This window comes from Brassica oleracea, chromosome C4 (genome assembly GCF_000695525.1).
Source record: "Brassica oleracea var. oleracea cultivar TO1000 chromosome C4, BOL, whole genome shotgun sequence".
Lineage (NCBI taxonomy): Eukaryota > Viridiplantae > Streptophyta > Magnoliopsida > Brassicales > Brassicaceae > Brassica > Brassica oleracea.
Genome location: NC_027751.1, coordinates 53515802 through 53540409, shown reverse-complemented (window position 1 = coordinate 53540409; position 24608 = coordinate 53515802). Strand labels below are relative to the sequence as shown.

Genomic DNA, 24608 nt, shown 5'->3' with positions numbered 1-24608 from the left:
AAAAATAATTTATATGCTCAATGTCAACATGCCAACGCTATTGTCTTCTTATGAAAAATACATATATTCGTTTAAAACCCATTAAGACTCAAATACTAATTGTCACTCATTTTATAGTTATTTTTACAAGCCTTCATATATTTGTTTTAAAGGTCCGGTAAAACCAACAAATTTAAAAGTAAAAAAACATATTACCAACATAATAAGAATACAAAAATTTATTACTTAATACACACAACTTACACAACTAAACTGGAGAAAAAATATCCAGAAACAAAAGGTACTTTCAACAACCTTAATATAATTTATGTAATCTCAACAGTACAAGTAACAAATTAAAAAGACAAACAAACAATAAGTCTCAGTGATACAGCAAGCAACAACACGAACTATATTAATCACATTACTAACACAGTTTAGTCCTTCATGAGTGGAGAACAGTGCATACACAGTACATCATCACAACTCTAACCCTATAACCATAAAAAACTTAAAAAAAATGATCAACCCAAAACGCAAAATTCACAGCTACAATAACCCTAACAAATATTGAGATGAAACAAGAAATATGTCTACAACTCCGCGCTTGCGCAGGGGCAATGCCCCTAGTAGTATTAACTTTGAGGAGAAACAAAGATTCAATGTAAACAGCCAAACCAGTCAACACGAGGTGATAAACTTGTTTTACATAAACTGATCTTGTTCCCAATACGATTCAGTGTAAGTAGTTTTAACATAGACTGAGATACAGTAAAACATAGAATGCTTAAACTTCATCTTATCTAATGCAACACCAGAGATGCAATTCGCTAAATCAAAGAGAATTGATCAAACTAGAAGTTTAAGAAACAAAGAGATCAAAGGTAAGAAGCAAACCAGTAAAGGTGAGTTGAATCGCTTCTCAACAGCAAGCACAACTCCCTCTTTTGTCTTTACTCCAATCGCACTAAAACCAAGACTCATCAGAGACAATTCAACCAAAATATCTGCAACTGCTTCCGCTTGTAATAGTTGACGGTTCCGCCTATTTTTCCCTTTTCTAACCATTTTGTTTTTGTTGGTGAAGGGCATAGTTAATTTGTTTTTTGCTTAAAAACCGCTGATGTACTGACTGACTGACTGCAATTTGTAGAATCGCAACATGTAAGGTCAGCACAAACATCTATATCAGGACATCATGCGTAATGAACACAATCTGCATCTCCTTCCTTCTCAGATTCTCAATGTGGCCGTAATATCCTTTATCACCCGACATTAAAGTAATATGTTCTTCATAGTGTCTCTGATCCATTTTTGTATAAAGGCTCAGCAGACAGTCACTTATGGAGACATCTGCAACCTGAAGTTCACGATATTTTATTCATGAACGGAAGGGAATCTCTGCATCTGAATCATAAACCTTATGGTAAACAATTTCAGCTGTGTCGGTAAAATATGTATGATGGACTGGCTTGATTATGTAGTGGTCCGGACTCCCAACAAAGATATAGAATTTTGGCGGCTTGAAGGTTGTCAAGGTACTCGTCTGCTCTATGGCCTCGCTAATACGACGAATAGCTTATTCAGTAGACAATTCTCTCTTGATTAAATTATTCTCATAAATATTAAAATTTTCAAAATAAAATAGGTAATTTATTTTTGTGATAAAAAAAATAAAAATAGATATTTTTGGTTTTTAGTCCAATCAAGTTTTTGTAAAAATACAAGGAAAACTAATAATTCCTTTTATAAAAAACTAGTAACTTATATAAATAGTGCATTCTGAAAGGTCGTCGTCGTCTAAATAAATAGATCTCTCTCTCTCTCTCTCTGTCGGGAAAAAGTTGCAGGAAACCCTAAACCGATCCCAAATTCGTTGCGGCTGAGATATCGATTGGATATGGCAGGTGGAGGAGGTGGGTAGTTTTGGATTTCGATTACTTTTTTGTAGATTAAAGCGGATATTAATGGTGATTGATTAATGTGGTAGGTGATGCGGCGTTACAAAGGCGGACGGGAGTGTGGTGGGACCTGAACACGTGTCCGGTTCCCGATGGTTTTGACCCTCGTCGTGTGCGTGGGTGCATAGAATCAGCGGTGCACAAGCAGATGGGTCATCGTTCTAAAGTCGTCATCTATGCCATGGGCAACCTAGAATACATCTCTAGTGACCTCTTGGAAGAGATAGCTTACTCTGGAATCGTTCTTGTCCACGCTCCCTGCGGTATTAAAATCCTCTCCTCTCTGGAATAATTATTATATCGATTTGTTTACTAGTCTATTATAACAAGATGTGTTGTAATTTCTTTTATTTCTAGGTGGGAACGACTTCAGAAAGTTACTGGGCGAATGGTCTCAGCTTAACCCATCATCTCCGGCTTATACTGTCATGCTGATATCCTGCAATTATACGATGGTTGATCCTTATCTTTTTCGGCCTACTCGATTCACTGCTTTTTGTGTATATCCAAAAGATAGCCGGCCAGTTACCCTTGACCAGCAGCCAGTAGCTCAGAAAGTTTTTGTGGGAGAGTTTGTCTGGGAAACTTTATTGAATGACAACATCACATGTGAGATGATGACCGTGGATGAAGATGAACCTCTCTGCATTTGCGACATATGCGATGACACTTTCGAAATATGTGCCGAATTCATCACTCATCTCAAGAGTGAAGAACACATAAAGGAGGTAAGTCTTCAGCTTTTGTATCATATCATTACACACTTTTGTATCATTGTCATGTAACCTCTCTGTGTGTGTGTGTGTGCAGTTGTCTGATATAGTGCCTAGAGACTCCTGGTACGGTAAGCCTATGCATTTTTGCCATGTTTGCAATTATCCCGGCTACGACGAATATAACATGCTCCTCCATAACCAAAGTGAAGATCATCATCGCAAGGTAAAGCATCCTTGCCTCTTTGCTCCTCTGACCAACTCTTCTGTATCAATAAAATTTGATCCCATTTTGGTTTGTTTTCAAGCAGAAGAATCTGGCTGAGAAAATGGCTCAAGAAGAGGATTGCGAGAGCAGGAAGAGAAATCCACAAGTAGATCTCTTTTACGAGAGAAACAAGAAGCAGTCTCTTTGAACGAGGCAAACAAGCTAGAGTGTGTGCATGCCCCATGGGGTCTGTGTTAAGTTTACTTTTGTCGATTAATTAAAATGAAACTCTCAAAGGGGGATTGATGATGATTGTGTTCTTGGCGAAAATTATGGGAGTGTGAGAGAGGAGCCTTAACTTTTTTATCTCTTTAGGAAACTGTAGGGGAAGGAAACCAAGAAACTGTTACTAAACATATTTTTGGCCATCTCTACTGACTGAGTTACAAAACTCACTACTTTTTAAACGGAACTGCTTACATCACTAGTTAACAAAAGAAAAAAACAATGTCGCTTCTTTTAATGGGCACAAAATAAAACCAGACTTGTTATGTCACTCCTGTGACAAAAGAGTGCATTTCTATTACATACATGTTAGTCTCGTGGAACTAAAGTGGCCCGATCTATAGCATAAACCTTGTGCCACCCAAAGAAAACCAACGTTTCTTTTGTTCCCTAAAGTGACAACTCTTACGTTTTCTTCGCTATATATAATTCTTATAGAAAAAAATGGCCACAGCCTAAAAGGAGCAGTTTAGAAAACAAACATACTATATCATCATCAACAACTATGTGAAACCTTTCTCAACGTTTTTGTGATTTTATCTCGGAGCCGCTTTATCTTAGAACGCATATGTGAGTTTGTACCAAAATAAGATTCAGCGTTTGACAGCATTGCATCCACGTCGTGCTTAAACGACCCCATACTTCTGTAGTACCGATTCTCTACTCTCTGGTGAATCAGCTCTGGGTATAAAGGAACTGGGAACCTGCAAAAAGGAGCTGAGTTACATATAAGGGAATCATATTTAAAGAGAGTCAGATTGCAGCAGAGAGCAAAGCGTACCTATTGCAGAAATCCATCTTTTGAGCAGCTTCGTTTAGCTTTTGGATTCCATAACTATCCTGAAGAATAATATTATAGTAACAGAAAAAAAAGTAACGGTCAAGCAAAGATAAAAAAGATAGAGAAATGGCCGGGAGAGAAGACAAAAAAAAAACCTGATGCTTGCTGATTGACTTCACTAGTCCAGCAAATAAAGAAAGTAGTTTCTCTCTTGGCTCTTCGTCCATGGTAGAGTTTTCCCAAGGAAACTGGGGATTGTCAAACTCCCAGGGGCTGTGGAGATTCGTGTCCCCAGTTTCATAGACAACTTTGTATCTCTCCCATGGACTGTCTGGGAAGTTAGGGGACTTAACCTGTGAAGACTCGATCCTTCCATCCCACCAAGCACCGCCTTCACTGGACTCGTTTCTCCACCACACACGGCATTCATCCCCGACTTCCCAGTTTGTTTTCATTGCAGCATCGTATCGAGTCTTCTCCACAATAAAATCCGGAAAATTAATGAGGTCAGGCAGTGTTAGTTGGAACTCTTTCCGAGAGGCATGCGATGAAGAAGAATCCAGAACCCTGAGAGTCATTTTGCAGCAGCTCTCGCCAGAACCAGGATATGTATCGTAGTTGAGTTTCTCGACTTTACAAAACTCTACCGCTCCTAGGTTTCGTGGAAGGTACCTTGATCGGTCGCTGTCATTTAATTCTCTACTTTCAAGGAACTCTTTATGTCCCTGAGAAACGACAACCAGAGAAAGCTGTCATTTAATTCTCTTGATCTAAGTAATTAATACATGAAACTACCAGCCAAAAGAAAAGGACATACCTGCTTGAAGTAAACAACTTCATCCCCTAGCTGGGGTATATAGCGGCAGCTTTCCTCGTGTTCTGACAACATCAACCATGAGACTTTCCTAGATACATTATTCAACCTTATCCCAGTATTAAGACTTTGTTTGCTGGTACTTGCAGACCGGGACCTTGAAGTAGAAGGCCATTCTTGAAGTGATGCACCATCATACGCGCTTGTGGAAGGAACTTCTTGTTTCTTTACTTTATCTACAGATCCAGAGCCTGACCTCAAACGTAATACACTGTTTCTTGCACTAGACTGACTTGAAGTGGCCTTCAGTCTCATAGATCTCTTCCTACGTATCACATCGGCTGTAGCTTCTCCAAACTCAGCGTTGTGAGCAGGAGAGTTTCTAACATTATCTCTCACAGGTTCAGAATCCATAACAGGATTCGTGGAAGAGGGAGCTATGGATGCAAGACCTTCTCCACCATCTCCAAAATCATCTGCTACCTCATCAGGCTCTATTTTTAGAGGACTGCTGGGGTGCCGAAGCTTTAATCTCAGTCGTCGAACTTTCTTTGGAATAATCTCCTCGGCTTCCGTGGAAGTATCTACATCACAATGTCTTCGCTGAACAGAGAATGGTTCAACAATTGACAAATCATCATCATCCCTGCAAGAGAGAATACAAGGAATTAGATAGTGGAAATTTTATATGAGCATAGATTTTCTTAGTAATCATAACCAGATTTCCCGTACCCATTAGATGTTTGAGCTTCTACAATGTTCTCAGACTCGGTTAATTTGGTGGATTCACAAAGAGGAATCTCTTCCCTCCACTTGCACATATTCTGGTCCTGATCTGAAGATTTAATCAAATGATTATTGGCCTTTTCTCTCTGTGGCGTACTCATAGAATGGGGCATATCCTGACACCATGACGCACCTTTTGCATCTACAGAACTTGACCCAGCTTCTCTAGAGTATATACCAATTACTTTGTGATTATCCTCCAAAGATTTCGAAGAAACATGCTCCAAATCAGCTTGACTCATTACACCTCTCTTGCTTTCCACAGACTCTGTTGGCTTCTTAACCGAAATCTTTACAATCAATCTTTTCTTTTGTTTGTCATTTGAAAGAGATTCCAGCTTCTGAGATGGCTTTTCCAACTGTTGCAAAGGTGATGCGCTTCTATCAGAGTCACTACTGGATGAATCATCAGCTTCATCCGAAGAGCTTCCAGAAATTTTTGAAAGCAAGGACCGAGCATTTTGCGCGGCTGCTCTTTGCGGTCGTGATTCCTTGACATCAGAATATCTTCTTTTTGAAGCCTTCACGCCAATTCTTCGGTTTTTGATTCTCTTTTTTCCAAATTCGGAGCTATCAACCTCATCCAAAATCCTCTTATCACGCCTTCCAGAAGAAGTAGCCACATCAGCCTGAGAAAACGGGAGTTAGTCAATAGATAACAAATAACAAAATCGCATGAGATGAACAAAACATACTCTAGGATGTTGTCTTCGTCTTTTCCGATTATAATTATTTTCGTAAATATTTTCCATGTCACTGTCCTCGGAACTGCACTCAAGTTCATTTGAAGAGTTGGAACATGGGCTTGCCTTAGCTCCATCAGAGGAAACTTCAGCATTGTACTCCGAATCATTGTCATCACTCAGAACTTCATGTTCTGGTTCCCAGTACATAGCATCTATAAACTCAGGCAGTGGCTCGATCAATCTATCCAGATCTGCCAAAGGAGGCATAATATAATCTTGACCTAGACTAAAGTCAGGGCCAACAGAAAACTTAATCGAGGAAGGACGCCATTCGACTCCTAATGCACCCAGTCTGCGTTGCTGAAACATTGTCTGGTCAGGTTCTGGATACGGAATCATACCTGAAAATTTTAACACAAAAACCAAGAATATATGCCATGAATAACCAATATCTTGCATAAAAGACATAAATATAAAGATTTTGGATACAAACTTGAATCACAAAGAAGATCTTGAAGGTTCCTCCGATGGGGAAGAAGCTGAGTCTCCTGCACCATGGAAATTATAGCTTTAAATTTAGTCACACAATGAAACTGCAAGGATATCAATCATACATCTCCGCCTTTTTAATTCGATAAATGCATAAAAGTGTGCAGGGTTCGGTGAGCCCTCTTAAAAAGAACGCAACAATAACTAGAAGCAAAACAGGAGATACAAGTATTTGAAACCAACCTGATCAAGAACATGTCCATTGGTATCTCGAATAAGAGGACGGTAATCACCAAGGAAGAACTTACACAAAACAAGACAAGACAACGGATCAGAGCAATAGAGGATCACTAGAAACTACTGCCATATATAACAAAATGATTATGCATTTGGGATGCAAAATACACCAACCTGGTCGTATTTAGCAGCTTTTTGAGACTCTCCTTGTCCCGTGTTTAGAAAATATATCTGGCCAACTTCATCAGAAAGCACAATAGATGTCCCATCTCTACACAGTGCCAAGGACAAAAACATCATAAGTAATTGATTCGATACACTTCACTCGACTAAATAAATTTGTTACAAACAGATGTCTTGCTAAAAGAAATATGAATATTGTATATCACACTGGAAATGCATAACATGACTATTTCCTCTAGTTTCAGACTCGAGAGTCGAATGCATGTGGTAACAGATAATATTGAAGATCTTATTCTGCATGTTCCATCAGTCACTTACTGTGAAAACTTTCCATCAACCAACTTAAATCGCCCGATATCGTATACTTTGATTGGTATACCCTCCCATATCTAGAAAAAAAATATCGGAGGTAAGTGATGCTACTAGTAAGATCAAGGACTATTCTTTGCAAAAAAAAAACGAAACTCACATCCCAGATGATTGTTTTCCCATCATAGCCGGCGCTCATAGCAATCCGTGGATTGAAAGGGTGGACATCCAAGACATAGGACTACCAAAAGGACATAAGTGACACAGATCATATACAATATCAGTAATTCCCAAAGCAAGTTGGGGGCTAAACTGAAAACTTGAAGATAAACGCAATCGAAAGAATGGACATTCGGAGAAGTTCAACATCAAATGAGAACTACAATAAACTACAGTGAAGCATACAATTTTTTAAAAATAAAAACTAACATACATCTGGCCCCAACTAAGATATCAGGATAAGAATTAGAAATTTATGTGACTATTACCGATTCACTGTGACCTGTTAAACAATGCACTAAGCTACCATCAGCAGCATTCCAAACACAAATCCTGCAATCTGAATAAACACCAACACGTTAATGGAAACAGAAAACCGTAGCAAGTTTTACGTAACACAAACAGGTGGCCCGAAAACACCGCTTTTAGGTGCTTTGTATTCAACTAATCACGACTGAAACAAAGTGAGACCGGGAGAAATAAAACTGAAAATCCATGCATTATAATATTTCCTCAATGATACTTACCCATGATAGCGGCAAGTACGAAACGATTATCCAGGCTCCATATAATCATATTGACACCCCGTGGTGTTGGAAGAAGCCTCTGGCGTGGCCCTCCTCGAGGAGGTTGTGGAGGAAGTGGAGGAGGTGGAACCTTCAAATGATATCCTTTCGTCCAGCGTCCAGACTTCCCCTGAAAATGTAACATAGAGGAGGTTGTGGAAACTGACGATGGAGGAAACTGATATGGAAACAAATATGCTGGCATGAACTTGTAAAGCACCATTGCATTCCGCCATAGATTGAAGAAACTTACATGGAATTTACGTGATCTTGGTGTCCAAATAATTGCACTACCATCACGAGAGCAGGTTACTATGTTGTCATGACAAAACCTAGTTAATGAAACGTATTAAACCTTAACCAGATCCAAAGTAAAAATAGAAGGACGGTAGTGCAATGACTAGCACAATGAGATACAAACCAGGAATTCTTAAACTTTGGGTAACTATCTTCCCTCAGAGTCTCAGATGTAGAAGATCTTGGAGCCACAGCACAGCCACTACAGAAAAACACACCATTTTATAATTTTTTTCTTGTTTTCGAACCAACGAAATGCATAATGTAAGAAAGGCACCATGTTCACTGGAAAATACCTAAACTGGACATAATTGACATCATTCTCATGGCCACGTAGAACATCTAGCTCATGAGTCGGCTGTTCAGCATCATCCAAGTTAGATTTTGAGGCACTCCAAACCTGCAAGATTATGGAAATACTGACAATCAGGACTAACAAGCAAACTAAAACCAAATATCACCTCCACAGTTCCACATCACGAAGGAGGATAACTGAAATTAGAAATTTAACACAGACCCTCGCATTGCTGTCAGAGCTACCCGTGACGAAAATGGTTCCATTAGCATTGTACGCACAACATAGTATTTGATGACTCTTTGATGCATTGCTTGTAGATGCCGCGTTAGAAGATGGAAAATTGCTTTTTCCTAAGAGAAACTTCCAATGAAGTCTATAACCGAACATTTTATAACATTGAACAAAACATAATAGTGTACGACCTCCTTACCAGTGCCAGCATCCAACGGATTTGGAACATAGATTCGAGGAAGGCACTGAGAGTACCTAGCATCCCAGATCCGACAGGTTCCATCATCTGATGACCTACAGAGATAAGAAAAGCACAAATAACTGATTACCAATGTACGAAGCAGTATGAAACATTCAAACTAAACATCCAGGGGGTGGTCTTGAACAGATAAAAAAAGTTCGAAAGGAACTAGTTAAAATATAAACATATTAAACAGAACTCACGATAAAAGTTGGTAAACCGACGCCTGTCTGGGACTGAATGCAATCGCAGTAACAGCTCCAGTATGTCCCCGCAATACAGAAATTGGCATTCCATCAGGCAACCTCCACTGTCAAAAAAGCAATAATATCTAACTGACAAATGAATAAAAACTGTGTAGACATTATAGACTGGAAAATTGTATTCTTACAACTCGAATCACAAAATCGTTTGACGCTGATGCAACCAAAGCATTGTTTGAACTAACGGCCAAGTCTGTAATGTCACCCTACAGGAAATATGCATAGGCGATAATTAATTTTTATAGACTGGTCAATAATTCTTGTCTTAAAACAATGGAAAACAATAGCTCACTTCGTGGCCGCGGCAGCTAGCCAAGCAAAGCGCAGTTTCCATTGACCAAATTTTGACAAGCCGGTCATCGGAACCAGTGATAACATATCTTCCAGAACGATCAAATATAGCTGTGCGATAAGGAAAAAAAGCCATAGTGTTATCGTTCTACCCAACAAAAACATTCTATAAAAATAAATGGTGCTCCTACGATGGACATACTGAATTGTGACTTCCAGATACTATAACAAGATTGGTATAAATTTCAAGGTTGCACAAGTAACAAAACAACATATGAAACCATACCGCAGTAAACAGCATTACGATGTCCTCTGAGCTTCTTTATATTTTGCATCTTTTGAACCATTGTAGATGGTTTTGCAATGGCATGACATGCTGAAATAATGGACGGAGCACGGTGGTGTTTTCTGAAACCTCCTCCAATTTCTCTAAGACTTAGGCCACGCACTTGATCGGCATGCATATGCGGCCAGCGTAAGTATGATGCAACATGGCTAGCTTTCTGAGACTCTATAATTTTATCTTCACAAACAAAAAATAACGATTAAAAAATCAATGGCCTGTGTAAGAACTGGAGAGGTTAAAGAAACTTTCCAAGTTAAAACATCCCTGACGAGAGATTTAATCTCTCCTGCATGAGCTACTTCAGTAAAAATCCAAATATAAGTCATGTTACCTGGGAAAGACTGTCAAAACCAGAAGAAAAAAGTTCTAATATGCACAGCCCAAGAGCCACTACTAAGTTTTATGCATTTATGAAATTCTTTCCAAGTCCCCGAAACAAAGACACGAGGGACATGTTGCCCTTAATGGCAACGATCCATTCTACAAACAACGTGAGACCGGAATAAAATCAACTGAATAGAAAGAAAAAAAAAATCCTGTTTTCCATACATCATGTCGACAAAGACCCATGCTTTTGATTGTTTATTCTTAATTTAATGGATAAGCATATCAAATCCAGAGAAAAAAGGGTAGAAGGATAGGAGTTACTACTTACGATCGACAAGTGAAAAGGAGCCAGATCCCAATAGCGTAGGAACATCAGCAGCATTGAGAGTACTTCCTTCAACTCTAAGGTGTGAAGGAAAAGGTGGGTTTAAAATCAGTTGTTTGAGAAGGTTCACCAAGTGATCCTTTTCAATATGAGGATACCTGCCCGGAAAACAAACATGATGACAGACAGAAGTGATGGAAGGACAAAATAGTTGGCCATGCAAAATTCTGATGGACCACACACATGTTACATGATGACAAATAGCAGAACATTTCAAAAAGGTATGGGCAAGGCAGATAATGAGTAAAAGAAGAAGAAGAAAACTAACTAACCTCTCTACTAAGTTATCATAACTCAAAGGGAGCGAGATGCCATCATCATCAACGTCAGCACAGGCAGTGCAAGTGCCAGTTCTTGACCACCAGGAGTGATATCTACGGGGCAAAAGCCCCTTTTCCAAAATTTCATCTCTCAGATGCCCAAAGGTTCGATCGCAGGGGCCGTTGGAAAGAAAATGCAGTATAAGGAAATAGACTTCCCTAAGGTCCATATCTACATCGGCTGGCGAAGAATGGCAAGCAAGTCTATCCTGTCGCTGAAGAGGAGGAACATTTGCTGGAACTGAACTGGAAGTGTCCAAACAAGGAGTAGATTTGTGAATCCAATCCATGTTAACTCGTGGTCCTGTGGAGGAGGAGGACACACAACTTCGTCAAATAAAAGATAAATGGAGCATGCACAACAGTAAATATATATATATATATATATAACTAACTAACTAAGATGATGATCATCTATCAATAATAATATACTGAGAAATTAACCCTGAACAAGAGAGATTTCCCTAACCCAGCGAGGAGAGAAAGTTGGATCGAAGATAATTTACTCGCTCCCCTTTGATGTATTCTCTATCACTAATCTCGATTCGCGAATCAAAATCCCTAAGATCGAAAGCACAAACTCGCATTTGGCAGCTAAAAAAGAATAATAACTAACCTCGTACAAGCTAGGGTTTAGTTATGTCGAGCTACCCTCCCACGAGTTGCTAGAGATATGAATCTCGATTTGAATCACGAAAAGCCTGAGAGATGATTCCGATTGTACCGAAAACGAGGGAGACCAGAAGCAACAACGTTACATTCTACGAATCGTCTGCGTCTCCTCCTGGTACGGCATCGCCAGGTCTAAGCGAACCAAGGAAGAAAGGCAGTGACCCCTTCTTTTTTTTTACTGGGTGATGCAAATTTGGGAAAATACAATTTTTATGACTTTTTTTTAATAAAGAGGAAAAAGAAAAGAAACTCGGCTACGCATGTGTTAGAAGACAGATACACCCCTTACTTGCTGTGGCATCTTCCTTAACTGTATGAAACTTCAAGGGTATGCATGACTTTTCGGAGTTAATGACGGACGTCTGGGCCAAAACATATATGTCTGCTTATCTTTTCTTAAAATTCGTTTATTACTTACTTACCCATAACATTTTTTTACTGAACTGATACTGAGACGGTACCGATGCAATTCCCGTTAATCTCTACTTTTCTTACCGCCAAAAATATATAAATGAAACCAATTCAAACTTTCAGATACAACACAAAACCATGAACACAAGTACTCATGCCTCTTTTGAGTTTAAAATATAATTCATAATTCATTTGGTTTAAAGATCATATATTTTAACAAAGAAAAAATTGTTATAGATTTTTTTTTACATTTCGGTTTTTCAAAATTCAGTTTTTGTTAGATCACGATTTGCTTCATTTAATCCTTGTGTTAATGTTTCTTAGAGGTTAAGGACCGTGGGATGGCCTTCAACATGTTCTATATGCCGAATAATACATCGGCCCATGTTTATCAAAGCCCAATATATTTGCGGAGCCGATAAGTGTTATCCATTAACATTCGGCATCAATATAAATCAATCGTTAAATAAAAAACATTTCCTCCAAATGCAATATGTCGGTACATTGCACAATCTCCTATATGGATGATTCTTTATTGCTTCCACGGCTACTTGTACTCAACTCGTATTACATATCGACTTATCTCACGAGTCTTCACGAGCCCAGCATGATTTCATTCACAAGTTACTAGACCACTTGTACTTGACCATGATCCGTGTTACAATTGGCCCTTTTTCTGTTCAAACTACAAATATTTTTTGCTTTATTTTTCTTGTAGCTATTTTGTTATCATATATTCTTCAACTACAATTCATAAATAACTCTTTAAATTCTCTTCTACGGTGTATCGAACTTTTATACGTTCAATAATATTTGTATCTGTTCCACATCATTTTGTTTGATACATCACTCTCCAAGCGTGTCGATAACCACGCAAAATATGGGTAAAAAGACATGCAAACACAAATACAAATGCCTCAGAACATTACCAACTTCAACTCAAAAAAATAATTATTCCTTACTCAACTCCACAGACTCGTAGAGATCTACGAAACACCTCATATGTATTGTACTATTCATCATATTAATTATTATATTACAAACATCAAACCAAACCAAACAAGAAAGGTGACAACAACAACAACAACAAGATCTGACACAGTACCTAGTTTTCAAACATGTTTCAGTTATCATAAGTACGACACTCATCGGTCTCAGGATTATCACTGCAATATTCTTCCAAAGGATCTGATCCACCAGCCTTCTTCTTGTCCCTGGCGTGACTCGCCGCTGCACTCAGCTCCTCCACCTCGTCCCACGCTGCCACGCATTCTCCGCTCACCGGATCGTCGGCGCAAGTCTCCTTAGCCTCCTGAATACTCTTCTCCACCTTATCCGATATCCCTCCCTCAGATGTCGCCTTAACAGACATAACCATCCGGTTCATCGAACTGAATTTCCACGGGTAGTTCAAACGGACCGGAGCAGATAGTCGAGCCACCGGTCGAACGAACGCTCTTGGAATTGCGACGTTGAGACCGGTTGCAGCTATGGTTGCCATCGCTGGAGGACTTAGGATAGAGGAGAGAATTTTTTGACGCAAGGAGAAGAGAAGAAGATAAATACTACTGCCTCTTGTTATTATTGAGCTATGTGAACACAATCCGCTTATCACTTAACAACCAACCATATTACGCCGCGTGTATTTAGATATTTTGAATAAAAATAGTTCACCAAGTGTGAAAATAGTTTATTTTCCATATTAATTTTCCCTGCAAAAATTCAACCTTATGATATTTTACAAAAAATGCACAGAGTAAAAGAAAAAAAAGATGATATTTTACTTTTCGCAAAACTGTCAAAGGGGTGTTCAATCCGGTAAAACCGAACAAATTAATACCGAATCAAACCGAAATAGAGAAAGTGGTTTGGATTTGGTAGTACCAAATAAACCAAATAGACCGCAGTAGTGTATATGTATATGGTTCGGTATATACTGATCCAACCGAATAAGTCGAAGAACCAAATTAATTAAAATATATTAGTATACTTATATATATTTTTTTAATAAAATTAGTAACATATACATAATTAATTTTATTAATATGATATTCATAATTAAAACATTGATTTTTATAATTTGTTACTTTGTTTTAATTCAAAATGTTGTTTTTCTCATTTTAATAAAATTAAATAAAACATGATTTTTATTTTTATTGGTAAGTATTTGTTCTAAATATATTTATATAATAACATTATGATATTACTATTTTCTTATTTTTCTTTTTAATAGTTAATTAAAACAGAAAATATTATATTTAAAAGTTAAAATAAAAAATATATATTTATATTTTAATAAATCTGATTTCTAATCATATAAACTAATTTATCATCAAATATGATATATGTATATGGTTTTTTGATATAAAATCGAAAACCAATGATATAAAAACTAAATCAAATCAAATTATATATGGATCTAATATGGTAACTAAATTTTATAAACAAAAAAAATCAAAAAAACTGAACCCGGATTGGAATACTTGTTGGGCCATACTCAAGAAAAGAAGGGATAGTTGGGCCACAGATGAGACCCACATAAGCAGTGACGTTCTCTAATATGGTATGGCTGTATCTTTACCCTTGCCTTTACCGATATTTTCATGTTAATGATTATTGATTGGATACGATAATATTGACAACCGTCGAATCATCAACAACAACCATCGCACTTTAAAAAAAGTGAGAATAATACAAAAAAGAGAGAGAGAGAGAGAGAGAGAAGATGATGCGGTTTCAAAGAGCTTGTCATCGTTTATCCCTCTCGCCTCTCTGCCATTCATCTCCGCCCTCTTCTTCTCTCCTTCTTCTACCTCCCAAGCTCTCCACGCTCCGTTGTTGCGCAAGAGTTCGACGATTCTCCGGAACTTCTCTGATGTCTTCTCGTGCTGCTTCTAGGCTTCGCTGCCTCGCATCCGTATCTCCCGGAGCTGGAGAAGACGCTGGTGGTAGCAGCTCTAATGGCTCAGCCTCACTCTCCGTTACTGCAACTGACGATGATGGTAATTGCTCCATTTCCGCCGATTCAAATCCGATTCATGAACATGAATTATATCTGATATTGAAATCGAATCGCTTATGGTTGATTGTTATGTAGAATTGGCTTTAGGCACTGGTTATCGCCTTCCTCCACCTGAGATCAGAGATATTGTCGATGCTCCACCCGTCCCAGCATTGTCATTTTCGCCGCACAGGGATAAGATCTTGTTTCTCAAGCGAAGAGCTCTCCCTCCCTTGGCTGATTTAGCCAGACCTGAGGAGAAGCTTGCTGGTGTTCGAATCGATGGATATTGCAATACCAGAAGCAGGATGTCTTTCTACACTGGTTTAGGCATCCACCAGCTATTGCCTGATGGTACATTGAGTCCCGAGAAGGAGATCACTGGCATTCCGGACGGTGGCAAGATCAACTTTGTTACGTGGTCTAGTGATGGTAAGCATCTGGCTTTCAGCATCCGGGTCGATGAGAACGGGAATAGTAGTAAGCCTATTGTATGGGTTGCTGATGTTGAGACTGGGGAAGCTAGACCACTTTTTAAGTCGCAAGATGTTTATCTGAATGCGATTTTCGAGAGTTTTGTTTGGATTGATGATTCCACTCTGTTGGTGAGCACAATCCCTTCATCTCGTGGAGACCCACCAAAGAAGCCTTTGGTCCCATCTGGTCCCAAGACTCTGTCAAACGAGAAGCAGAGTGTTGTCCAAGTTAGAACGTTCCAGGATTTGCTTAAGGATGAATATGATGCTGATTTGTTCGACTACTACGCCACATCGCAGCTAGTATTGGCTTCTCTGGACGGTACAGCGAAGGAAGTTGGGCCACCTGCAGTATACACATCGTTAGACCCTTCGACAGACCATAAGTACTTGCTAATTTCATCACTTCACAGGCCATATTCCTTCATTGTACCTTGTGGTAGATTCCCAAATAAGGTGGAAGTCTGGACCGCTGATGGTAGATTTGTAAGACAGCTATGTGACTTGCCCCTAGCCGAAGATATTCCCATAGTCGCCAATAGTGTACGGAAGGGAATGCGTTCTATAAATTGGCGAGCTGACAAGCCGTCAACCCTCTACTGGTAAATATTCGAGATTCAAAGTGATTTCACATGTTTCAAAATGTGATATAGAAATAATTAATTCACAACTCTCTGAGATATATGTAGGGCAGAAACACAAGATGGAGGTGATGCCAAAGTGGAAGTTTCACCGCGTGATATAGTTTATATGCAGTCTGCGGAACCACTGGCGGGAGAAGAGCCAGAAGTTTTGCACAAGCTTGATCTTCGCTATGGGTAACTACTAAAAACGCTGCAAATGTTGTTGATTATCAATGCCATCTTCTTTTAGCCAATTGGACTTACTTCGTGGATGCTTTCTATGTCCTGCAGAGGCATTTCGTGGTGTGATGATACATTAGCTTTGGTTTACGAATCATGGTATAAAACACGACGGACAAGGACGTGGGTTATCTCTCCTGGATCTAACGATGTCACTCCACGCATCTTGTTTGATAGATCATCGGAAGATGTGTACTCAGATCCTGGCTCAACCATGCTGAGGAGAACCGCTGCTGGAACGTACGTAATAGCTAAGATAAAGAAGGAAAATGATGAGGGAACTTATGTCTTGCTGAATGGAAGTGGGGCTACGCCACAAGGAAATGTACCCTTCCTTGACTTGTTTGACATGTAAGCCCTTCTTGACAAAGGCTTCTCTTTCTTATTGATTTTTCTCTTGGTTTTATCGCCATAATGTTGTAACAAACGGGGAATGTTCTATACAAAATTTATCTAGAAACACAGGCAACAAAGAACGGATATGGGAGAGCGACAAGGAAAAGTATTTCGAGACTGTTGTGGCCTTGATGTCTGACCAGAAAGAGGGGGATTTGAAAATGGAGGAGTTGAAAATTTTGACGTCAAAGGAGTCAAAAACTGAGAACACCCAATTTTCTCTCCAACTTTGGCCTGACAGGAAAGTGCAACAGATTACAAACTTTCCTCATCCTTATCCCCAGTTGGCTTCGTTACAGAAAGAGATGATCAGGTACCAACGAAAAGATGGGGTTCAGCTTACTGCAACACTATACCTACCACCAGGCTATGATCCATCAAAAGACGGTCCTCTGCCTTGTCTCTTTTGGTCTTACCCTGGTGAATTCAAGAGCAAAGATGCTGCTAGTCAAGTCCGTGGCTCTCCAAATGAATTTGCAGGCATTGGTTCAACTTCTGCTCTTCTTTGGCTTGCTAGAAGGTATAAGAAATTTTCCATTTCTATGCTTGTTTAGCCATGATACTGTTTTTTGCTGGAGTCTATTTCGTTGCGCTAGTTGATCGAGTGTCAGCTTATAACATATGGATTCTTCTGCATTGTGCAGGTTCGCTATATTATCTGGACCTACGATACCTATAATCGGTGAAGGTGATGAAGAGGCTAATGATAGGTACTAGTATAATATTTACTTTTGACAAGCTGGTGGCTAAAACATGGAAACCAGCGTCATTTTCTTGGTCAATGTGTCCTGCAAATATAAGAAGATAAATTAAATGAAAGGCAGTGACATGCTTGGCATATAAAAAAAACACTTAACCCGAGATGTGCTCGACTTTGACAGGTTCTAATGTGGTCTCCTTGTTTAGGTATGTAGAGCAGTTGGTTGCAAGTGCCGAGGCTGCCGTAGATGAAGTCGTCAGGCGTGGAGTAAGCATTGCTTGATCCTAATTCCATCATCTTGCTATTGTATTTACCACACAGAGTGTTAAGACTTAGTATTTTCTTGGTCTTCCATTTTTTAAGGTGGCTCATCCAAGCAAAATTGCTGTTGGGGGACATTCCTATGGGGCGTTTATGACTGCAAATCTCCTTGCCCATGCTCCTCATCTTTTCTCCTGCGGAATAGCTCGATCTGGGGCTTATAACAGAACACTCACACCCTTTGGTTTCCAGGTGCCACCATAACCATATTCTTTCTCGCTTTATTTTCTGCTTTCAGGTAGATATTATCTTTGGTTAAACTTTAACTATGGCTGAAACTTTACAGAACGAGGACCGAACACTGTGGGAAGCTACTAACGTCTATGTCGAGATGAGCCCATTCATGTCTGCTAATAAAATCAAGAAGCCAATCTTGCTCATCCATGGTGAAGAAGACAATAACCCAGGAACTCTAACAATGCAGGTAATAATAACTTCCAACAGAAATCACCGGAAAGGATTAGATTCCACACCCATTTTCTTTGCGTTGGTTCTCTCTAACTATTTTTCATTTCGTATGCTTTGTATAACAGTCTGACAGATTCTTCAACGCACTAAAAGGCCACGGTGCTCTTTGCCGCCTTGTGATTCTTCCTCACGAGAGCCATGGGTACTCAGCACGGGAAAGCATTATGCACGTTCTCTGGGAAACTGACCGCTGGCTTCAAAAATACTGTGTTCCAAACACATCAGATGCAGACACAAGTCCAGACCAGTCCAAAGAAGAATCAGATTCCGCAGACAAAGTAGCGACTGCCACAGGTAGTGGTAATCCGGAGTTTGGTGACCATGAAGACCACTCCAAGTTTAGGAGATCACTTCTCTGGTAAGAATGTCTCTCTCACCATTCCCAATCAGAAAACAAAACCACAAGATTTCAAGATTAGCTGACTCAGTTTGTTGAATTGTTATGCTTTTTTCAGAGTCGGCAACCATAGGCAGATACATCATTCGAATTTCGAATGCACTTGCAGAAACAATGCAACACCAACTATATTTTTTTCATAAAACATTCGTATCGATAATAATGCGTACAAAAAGGTGTTGGAAACTAAAAAAATCACAAAGTTGGAAACACTTTCCATGAATAAGGTTCCACAATATTCACCTTTTACAGTTTCTTAGACAAGAATACAAAACAAGAGACATTATGTCTGAATCAACCATCACATTAGAGCCTGTTTGTGATATAACAAACCATCACAGAGTTATTAAGAAACAGAAAAGGCAAGTATTCAAAATCATCCATCGGTCTTGCAGAATGAGTCTCTGTGCAGCTTTTTTATTACTCTTCGGCGGCAATAACATTGATCTCACCTCTCTCAAGCAAGTCATAGAAAGCTCTGGTTTTCCTCTGTTCGTTCCAATGGTGCATCTTCCAAAGACCACCAGTAGCTAAACCGAGTGCCAAACCGATGATTAGCTCCTTGACAACGCTTGGACCTTTCAATGTGGCATGTGCAACCCTGTGTCCTGCCATCTCTTTTTTCTTTTTTTTCACAACCCCAAAAAGACTCTACAATCTTCACTACACCAATGCAAGAAATGTAATTCACAACCAACTAGATATATTCTCAAGAAATGTATCAAACACAATCACAGATCAGTTTATTCTCAACGAAACAATGATACTGAGAACTAGATATAGAAACACAGTATAACCCCCACCCAACGATCAAACATGAAATGATAGATTAGAGACCATACATACAATGTTCACTAAGAGAAAGCTAGAAACGTAAATTCATATATAAGACATAGACTAACTCTCTTCTTTATCAAAACAGATGGACGTATAAACAAACCTACACATTATCATACAAAAACGAACAGTTTCGTCTATGGATCTTCCTTCTTGAGACAATCACTGATTAATGACATTATCCACATTTACATCCTTTAACCATAAAAGTATCTCCTTCAAACGAAAATGATTTGATCAGAAGCATTATTAAAAACCCATCAAAGCTAACCAAAACTCGCGCAAAGAAATCAGGGTTCACTAAATAGATTAGAATAATCTAAATTAGACATTTTATAAAAAAAAAATATCTAGAAGAAGAAGAAACTGCAAATAAAACAGAAATGCTGATAAATAAACAGAGGTGAAGAAATATGGATTTGGGGGATTTACCGAATTCTGAGTGCGGAGGAAGAAGACGACGGGAACAAATGAAAGGATTCTTCAGGTAGGTACGACGGACACGACTTAAAAAAGTCTACTCTAGTGAATTCTCCCACTGGCTCATTGGGCTCACATTTTGTTCGGCCCATCATTTGTTATCAACAAGTTTTAGTTTATCACAACATCTAATTTTTTAGTCATATGATCATATCTGATGTTATAACCAACTGGGAATTTGCAGCAATTTAATACAACAACAACAGTTCCTATAAAGTAATGCATTAAAGTGAGGATATGTACAAATCATTGTCAGTATTGAATTCTAGATACACTTTCCGGGCCCATTATTACATTAAACGGGCCACCAAATTAGCCGGCCCCACATTAGGACTTGTCTTAATCGAACGTGTTCGCTTACCAACTTTTTATGTTCCACACTTCACTTAAAAGTCTTGTTCTCTCTTCTTACCCAATCACCAACTGTCTCTCTTCTTCCTTTTTCAAAAATGTCGCCGTCTTTTTGCTCCGCCCGTTTCTCCGTCGCTCTCTTCCTCGTTATCTCCGCCGTCCCCATAGCTTACCTCATTTGCCTAGAGCGAGCCGCTCCTTACACGCACGTCTTCTCTTACCACAGCTCAGGCTTCTTCCGCGAGTGCGCTAAATGGGACGACGCAGGTCGGAGATTCCTCGTCTCCTTCATGGACGGAGGCGGAATCGGAGAGATTGTTCCTAGAGACGGTAACAGCGACGTTCTTGATGAAGTCACTGTAGTCAAAGACGCTGACCTCGCCGGAAACGCTTCTCTCGGAATCGCTATCGACCGAGACAGGAACCGTCTCCTCGTCGCTGTCGCCGATTTGCTTGGAAACCGTTACAGCGCTTTAGCTGCCTATGAGCTGTCCACGTGGCGTCGTATCTTCCTCGCTGAGCTTAGCGGCCATAGTAAGCTCTCTCTCTCTGTGAGCTTCGTTTCGTTTCGTGTCTTGTTTTCTAATAATGTTTTGATGAATGTAGGTATAGAGAAATCGTTTGCAGACGATGTAGCTATTGATGCACATGGAAATGCTTATGTAACGGATGCAAAAGGAAGTAAAATTTGGAAAGTTGATGTCAGTGGAGAGCTTGTCTCCACCATTGAAAGCCCTCTCTTCACTCCACCTGGATGGTACAATAACCTGGTGGCTCTTAACGGCATTGTTTATCACCCTGACGGTTTCCTTGTCGTCATCCACACTTTCTCCGGTTTCTTATACAAGATCGACCTGACTGGTGATGGGGATGATGGTAATAAGGTCACTGTCATTGAAGTTAATGGTGGGACTCTGAGGTTTGGTGATGGACTTGAGTTGTTGTCTCCCACCAAGATTGTTGTTGCAGGTAACTCTTTAAGTTCTGATTGCATTTGGATTAGAGTCTTTTTAAAAAACTATTTGTTGTGTTTTCAGGTAGCCCTTCTGCCAAGTTGATCGAGAGCTCAGACGGGTGGCAGACGGCTACTGTGACAGGTTGGTTCAACACCGGTATGGTTCACCGGATAGTCTCGTCAGCTACTGTGAAGGAAGGAAAAGTTTATCTAAACCACATTGTTGGGTTTGGCTCTAAGAAGAGACACATACTTGTAGAAGCTGTGTTTTAAACCTTTTTAGTGTTACATCTAATATGATTCCTATTGAAATGTGATGTAAAGCCTGTCTTTATCAAATTTTTCATATAATCTATAGTATTAGATAAAAATATTTATTAGGAGATGTTTAATATCTTTCACATAATCACATTACAAATAACAACTTGAACCTTTGTATTAGGTGTAAGACCAAAAAAAAAAGCATTCAACTTACACTTTAGTGTCACCTTCATCTTCACAATGAACAGAAGAAGTTGTAGAAACAGGAGCAACAACAGTAGAAAGTTCACGTGGATCTCTTCTACTAACTTGTTCGAAAAGCAAGACCATTCCAAAACCTAAACACCCTTTAACGATCCTAACCATACCAATCGTCACAATCATATAGTATAACCACCAGTTCACAAAATCAACCGTTCCCACACCCAAACCAACGTTGACGTTACCATCTATTGGTAATAGCAACAACAATGCTCTTTTAGCCTCTGCCACACCAACCAAAGCCTCTACCTCATCCCGAAGCTTCCACCACCACAACGTCCCACAGCTGACTGCCAAAGCCACTCTCTCCACCACCGTCTCTTCTCTCCTGTTCCGACCGGCGTCTCCTCTGATCAACGTGCTGTCCACCACCGGTCTAACGATCACCCTACACCACAGGAGCATTACCTCGTGAATACCAAAGAAAAACACTAGCCTGCTCAAGAAGTTACGTTCGCTTCCGTTTATTAAACCGTCAGGACTCGTTACTTGGAGGCCTAGACCGACGGAGACTTGAACAAGGAAAAGCGTTAGCCATGCTATGCTGGTATGTGGATATAAAGGAATCAAACGGTTGGGATCTGTAGCTGTGATCTTGGTGGTTAGACCAAGAACTAGAGTGTAAACGCTTATCAACGACACGACCGCGTACAAGATCGCAGGATTGGTGTAATGGAAGATAGAGAAGAAGAAATATGAATCCGTTGGCGGAGGAGATTTGAGCAAGGAGAAGAGGAAGGAAGCCGAAGAGAGACGGCTAAGGAGAAGGAAAGAGAGAGGAAGGAGGAGGCTGAGGAGAGTTGTTGTTACTAGCCTGAAAGGCTTAGCCACCAACTGCTCTGCCTCTCTCCGCCACTTTCCACCGCCGGCCATACTCATTTTTATCTAAACGGAAAGTCTGAAAGGAGGTTGACAAGTTAACAAATGACAACACATTCATATAAAGATGTTAGAGGTTTATGTTTGAAGGAAAGATGAAGGAGTGGGTGCCATGTCTGTAATTTCAAGTTAGGTTGTTTGATGAAAACGAATCATTTCATATAAAGATATAAAACATACGTTGATACATTAGCATACTAAGAGATTTTTTTTTTTTTTTTTTTTTTTTTTTTGATTTGCAGGGTTGGCTCAGCTGGCTTACAACAGATATAAAGATAAGAGAAGTGTTTGATGGAATGAATGATCTGAGTAGTCAAAAATCGCAGACCCTAACCTTCAAGTGGCTCCCATTATTTAAACAAATAGAAGACTGATGATGAGAAAAATAAGCCAGCAAAGACAGCTAAGAAACGACGACGTACTGCGTCTCCATGAAGCTCTCTCTCGGTCTCTTCCAATAATAGAGAGAGCATTTTGTATCACGTCTTCTATATGTATTTTATTATTAAACAAATAACGATACTGAGCTAGCCGTTGGAGAAATTGTTATTGTATATATGAACAGCAATGATTGTTTGGTAAAAACCAATGGATGGTCATGATCTTGTCTGGTCACAAAATAAAACGAGCTCTGATCAGACAAGTCTGAAGAAGCAAAGTAACATTAAGGCCTCTATGTAAATAAATAAGAAAGAACGCAACACATGTTTTATAAACAATGAAGAATCTGTTTAGTTAGAAAAGAAATACAAATGTAGGGAGACCAACACAATTAGTATTGTACCAATAAAACCCACGACGATGGTGTATCGAGAGAAGAACGTTAAACGTTGGGCTTTGTAAGTATTATGCAGGCCATGAATTAACGCCACGAGTGTTTGGTCCATATAACAATTCCCATAGAGTTATCTGCTTGAATTAGTCCGACAAAATATTTTAGGAATAATTTAGCGCCTTCAAACTTAATTTTCTTTTAACTCTCTCTCTATCTTGTTGGGTTAGTGGACTATCAAATTAAGCTAGGTGGATTGTTCAATATGGGAATATTGAAACTCCTCTCAACACCTTTTCCTCTTAGTTTTGCTTACTCTCATCTTCATGGGTCTTGCGTTAAATGCTGCTTGTGTGTCTTTGTTTTCGATATAGTGCCTCAACCACAGTGCTTCTCTACGAAAAACTATAATCTTGATGTTATATGCAGTTTGACATTAACCAAAATAGCCATATTTAAAAACTATGATACCATGTGATACAAATATATATATATTACATTTTAAGTTACTTGTGTATGTATTGAGACCAAATTAAGGACACGAATATATATGTGAAAAAGTTAACAAAATAATGTTAGCACCTATTAGTTAATGGAACAAATCTCCAAAATAGCACATTTCTAAGTTTATATCACAAAAATAGCACTCAAAAACTAAAATGACCAAAATAGCACATTTCTAAGTTTATCCTTTGAAAATTTTAATTTTTTTTATTTTTCAAAATTTGAAATCTTATCCCCAAAACCTCATTTCTCAACTCTAAACCCTAAACCCTAAACTCGAAACCCTAAACCATAAACTCTAAACCCTAAACCATAAACCATAAACCATAAACCATAAACTCTAAACCCTAAACTCTAAACCCTAAACCCTAAACCCTAAACCCTAAAC

General features: G+C 39.2%; 7 protein-coding genes across 13 annotated transcripts; 3 read left to right on the top strand and 4 right to left on the bottom strand.

Annotated features, from left to right (window-relative positions):
• Positions 1 to 1763: 1763 nt before the first annotated feature.
• Positions 1764 to 3295, top strand: LOC106341853. Of its 2 annotated transcripts, none has more exons than XM_013780582.1 (5): positions 1764 to 1886; positions 1970 to 2203; positions 2298 to 2668; positions 2751 to 2879; positions 2965 to 3217. In XM_013780582.1, exons 1-5 carry the CDS (start codon positions 1880 to 1882, stop codon positions 3067 to 3069), a joined length of 846 nt encoding a protein of 281 aa, XP_013636036.1. In that variant the 5' UTR covers positions 1764 to 1879; the 3' UTR covers positions 3070 to 3217. The 2 variants fall into 2 exon arrangements, with proteins under 2 accessions (XP_013636036.1, XP_013636034.1); XM_013780580.1 differs by having other exon boundaries at positions 1788 to 1895; positions 2965 to 3295.
• Positions 3296 to 3357: 62 nt separating this feature from the next.
• Positions 3358 to 12072, bottom strand: LOC106341852 (PH-interacting protein). 2 transcript variants are annotated; one of them, XM_013780578.1, is made up of 25 exons: positions 11832 to 12072; positions 11168 to 11519; positions 10839 to 10993; positions 10124 to 10360; positions 9839 to 9948; positions 9675 to 9752; positions 9487 to 9593; positions 9242 to 9336; positions 9031 to 9161; positions 8810 to 8913; positions 8638 to 8715; positions 8470 to 8548; positions 8178 to 8346; positions 7920 to 7990; positions 7592 to 7672; positions 7441 to 7511; positions 7114 to 7210; positions 6946 to 7005; positions 6707 to 6761; positions 6223 to 6614; positions 5474 to 6156; positions 4745 to 5387; positions 4083 to 4652; positions 3928 to 3986; positions 3358 to 3850 (listed from the first exon to the last, which is right to left on the bottom strand). In XM_013780578.1, exons 2-25 carry the CDS (start codon positions 11503 to 11505, stop codon positions 3643 to 3645), a joined length of 4671 nt encoding a protein of 1556 aa, XP_013636032.1. In that variant the 5' UTR covers positions 11506 to 11519; positions 11832 to 12072; the 3' UTR covers positions 3358 to 3642. The 2 variants fall into 2 exon arrangements, with proteins under 2 accessions (XP_013636032.1, XP_013636033.1); XM_013780579.1 differs by having other exon boundaries at positions 10124 to 10348.
• Positions 12073 to 13223: 1151 nt separating this feature from the next.
• LOC106337449 (calvin cycle protein CP12-1, chloroplastic-like) lies at positions 13224 to 13899 on the bottom strand. Its single transcript, XM_013776554.1, has one exon. It carries the CDS (start codon positions 13797 to 13799, stop codon positions 13422 to 13424), a length of 378 nt encoding a protein of 125 aa, XP_013632008.1. The 5' UTR covers positions 13800 to 13899; the 3' UTR covers positions 13224 to 13421.
• A 1051-nt stretch (positions 13900 to 14950) lies between these two features.
• Positions 14951 to 19165, top strand: LOC106342008 (probable glutamyl endopeptidase, chloroplastic). 2 transcript variants are annotated; one of them, XM_013780779.1, is made up of 11 exons: positions 14952 to 15300; positions 15396 to 16377; positions 16465 to 16593; positions 16690 to 16989; positions 17096 to 17554; positions 17679 to 17744; positions 17941 to 18001; positions 18098 to 18247; positions 18342 to 18479; positions 18589 to 18881; positions 18979 to 19165. In XM_013780779.1, coding segments are annotated over exons 1-11 (2856 nt in total). In that variant the 5' UTR covers positions 14952 to 15023; the 3' UTR covers positions 18980 to 19165. The 2 variants fall into 2 exon arrangements, with proteins under 2 accessions (XP_013636232.1, XP_013636233.1); XM_013780778.1 differs by lacking the exon at positions 18979 to 19165 and having other exon boundaries at positions 14951 to 15300; positions 18589 to 18885.
• Positions 19114 to 20356, bottom strand: LOC106342009 (probable cytochrome c oxidase subunit 5C-1). Of its 4 annotated transcripts, none has more exons than XM_013780780.1 (2): positions 20190 to 20356; positions 19114 to 19548 (listed from the first exon to the last, which is right to left on the bottom strand). In XM_013780780.1, exons 1-2 carry the CDS (start codon positions 20330 to 20332, stop codon positions 19341 to 19343), a joined length of 351 nt encoding a protein of 116 aa, XP_013636234.1. In that variant the 5' UTR covers positions 20333 to 20356; the 3' UTR covers positions 19114 to 19340. The 4 variants fall into 4 exon arrangements, 3 of the variants coding, with proteins under 3 accessions (XP_013636234.1, XP_013636236.1, XP_013636235.1); XM_013780782.1 differs by having other exon boundaries at positions 19114 to 19583; positions 20190 to 20239; XM_013780781.1 differs by having other exon boundaries at positions 19114 to 19578; positions 20190 to 20229.
• A 274-nt stretch (positions 20357 to 20630) lies between these two features.
• Positions 20631 to 21920, top strand: LOC106339911. The gene is made up of 3 exons (XM_013778781.1): positions 20631 to 21122; positions 21195 to 21557; positions 21626 to 21920. Exons 1-3 carry the CDS (start codon positions 20687 to 20689, stop codon positions 21814 to 21816), a joined length of 990 nt encoding a protein of 329 aa, XP_013634235.1. The 5' UTR covers positions 20631 to 20686; the 3' UTR covers positions 21817 to 21920.
• A 34-nt stretch (positions 21921 to 21954) lies between these two features.
• LOC106339912 lies at positions 21955 to 22956 on the bottom strand. The gene has a single exon (XM_013778782.1). The coding sequence runs from the start codon at positions 22942 to 22944 to the stop codon at positions 22015 to 22017; it is 930 nt and encodes a 309-aa protein (XP_013634236.1). The 5' UTR covers positions 22945 to 22956; the 3' UTR covers positions 21955 to 22014.
• Positions 22957 to 24608: the final 1652 nt, after the last annotated feature.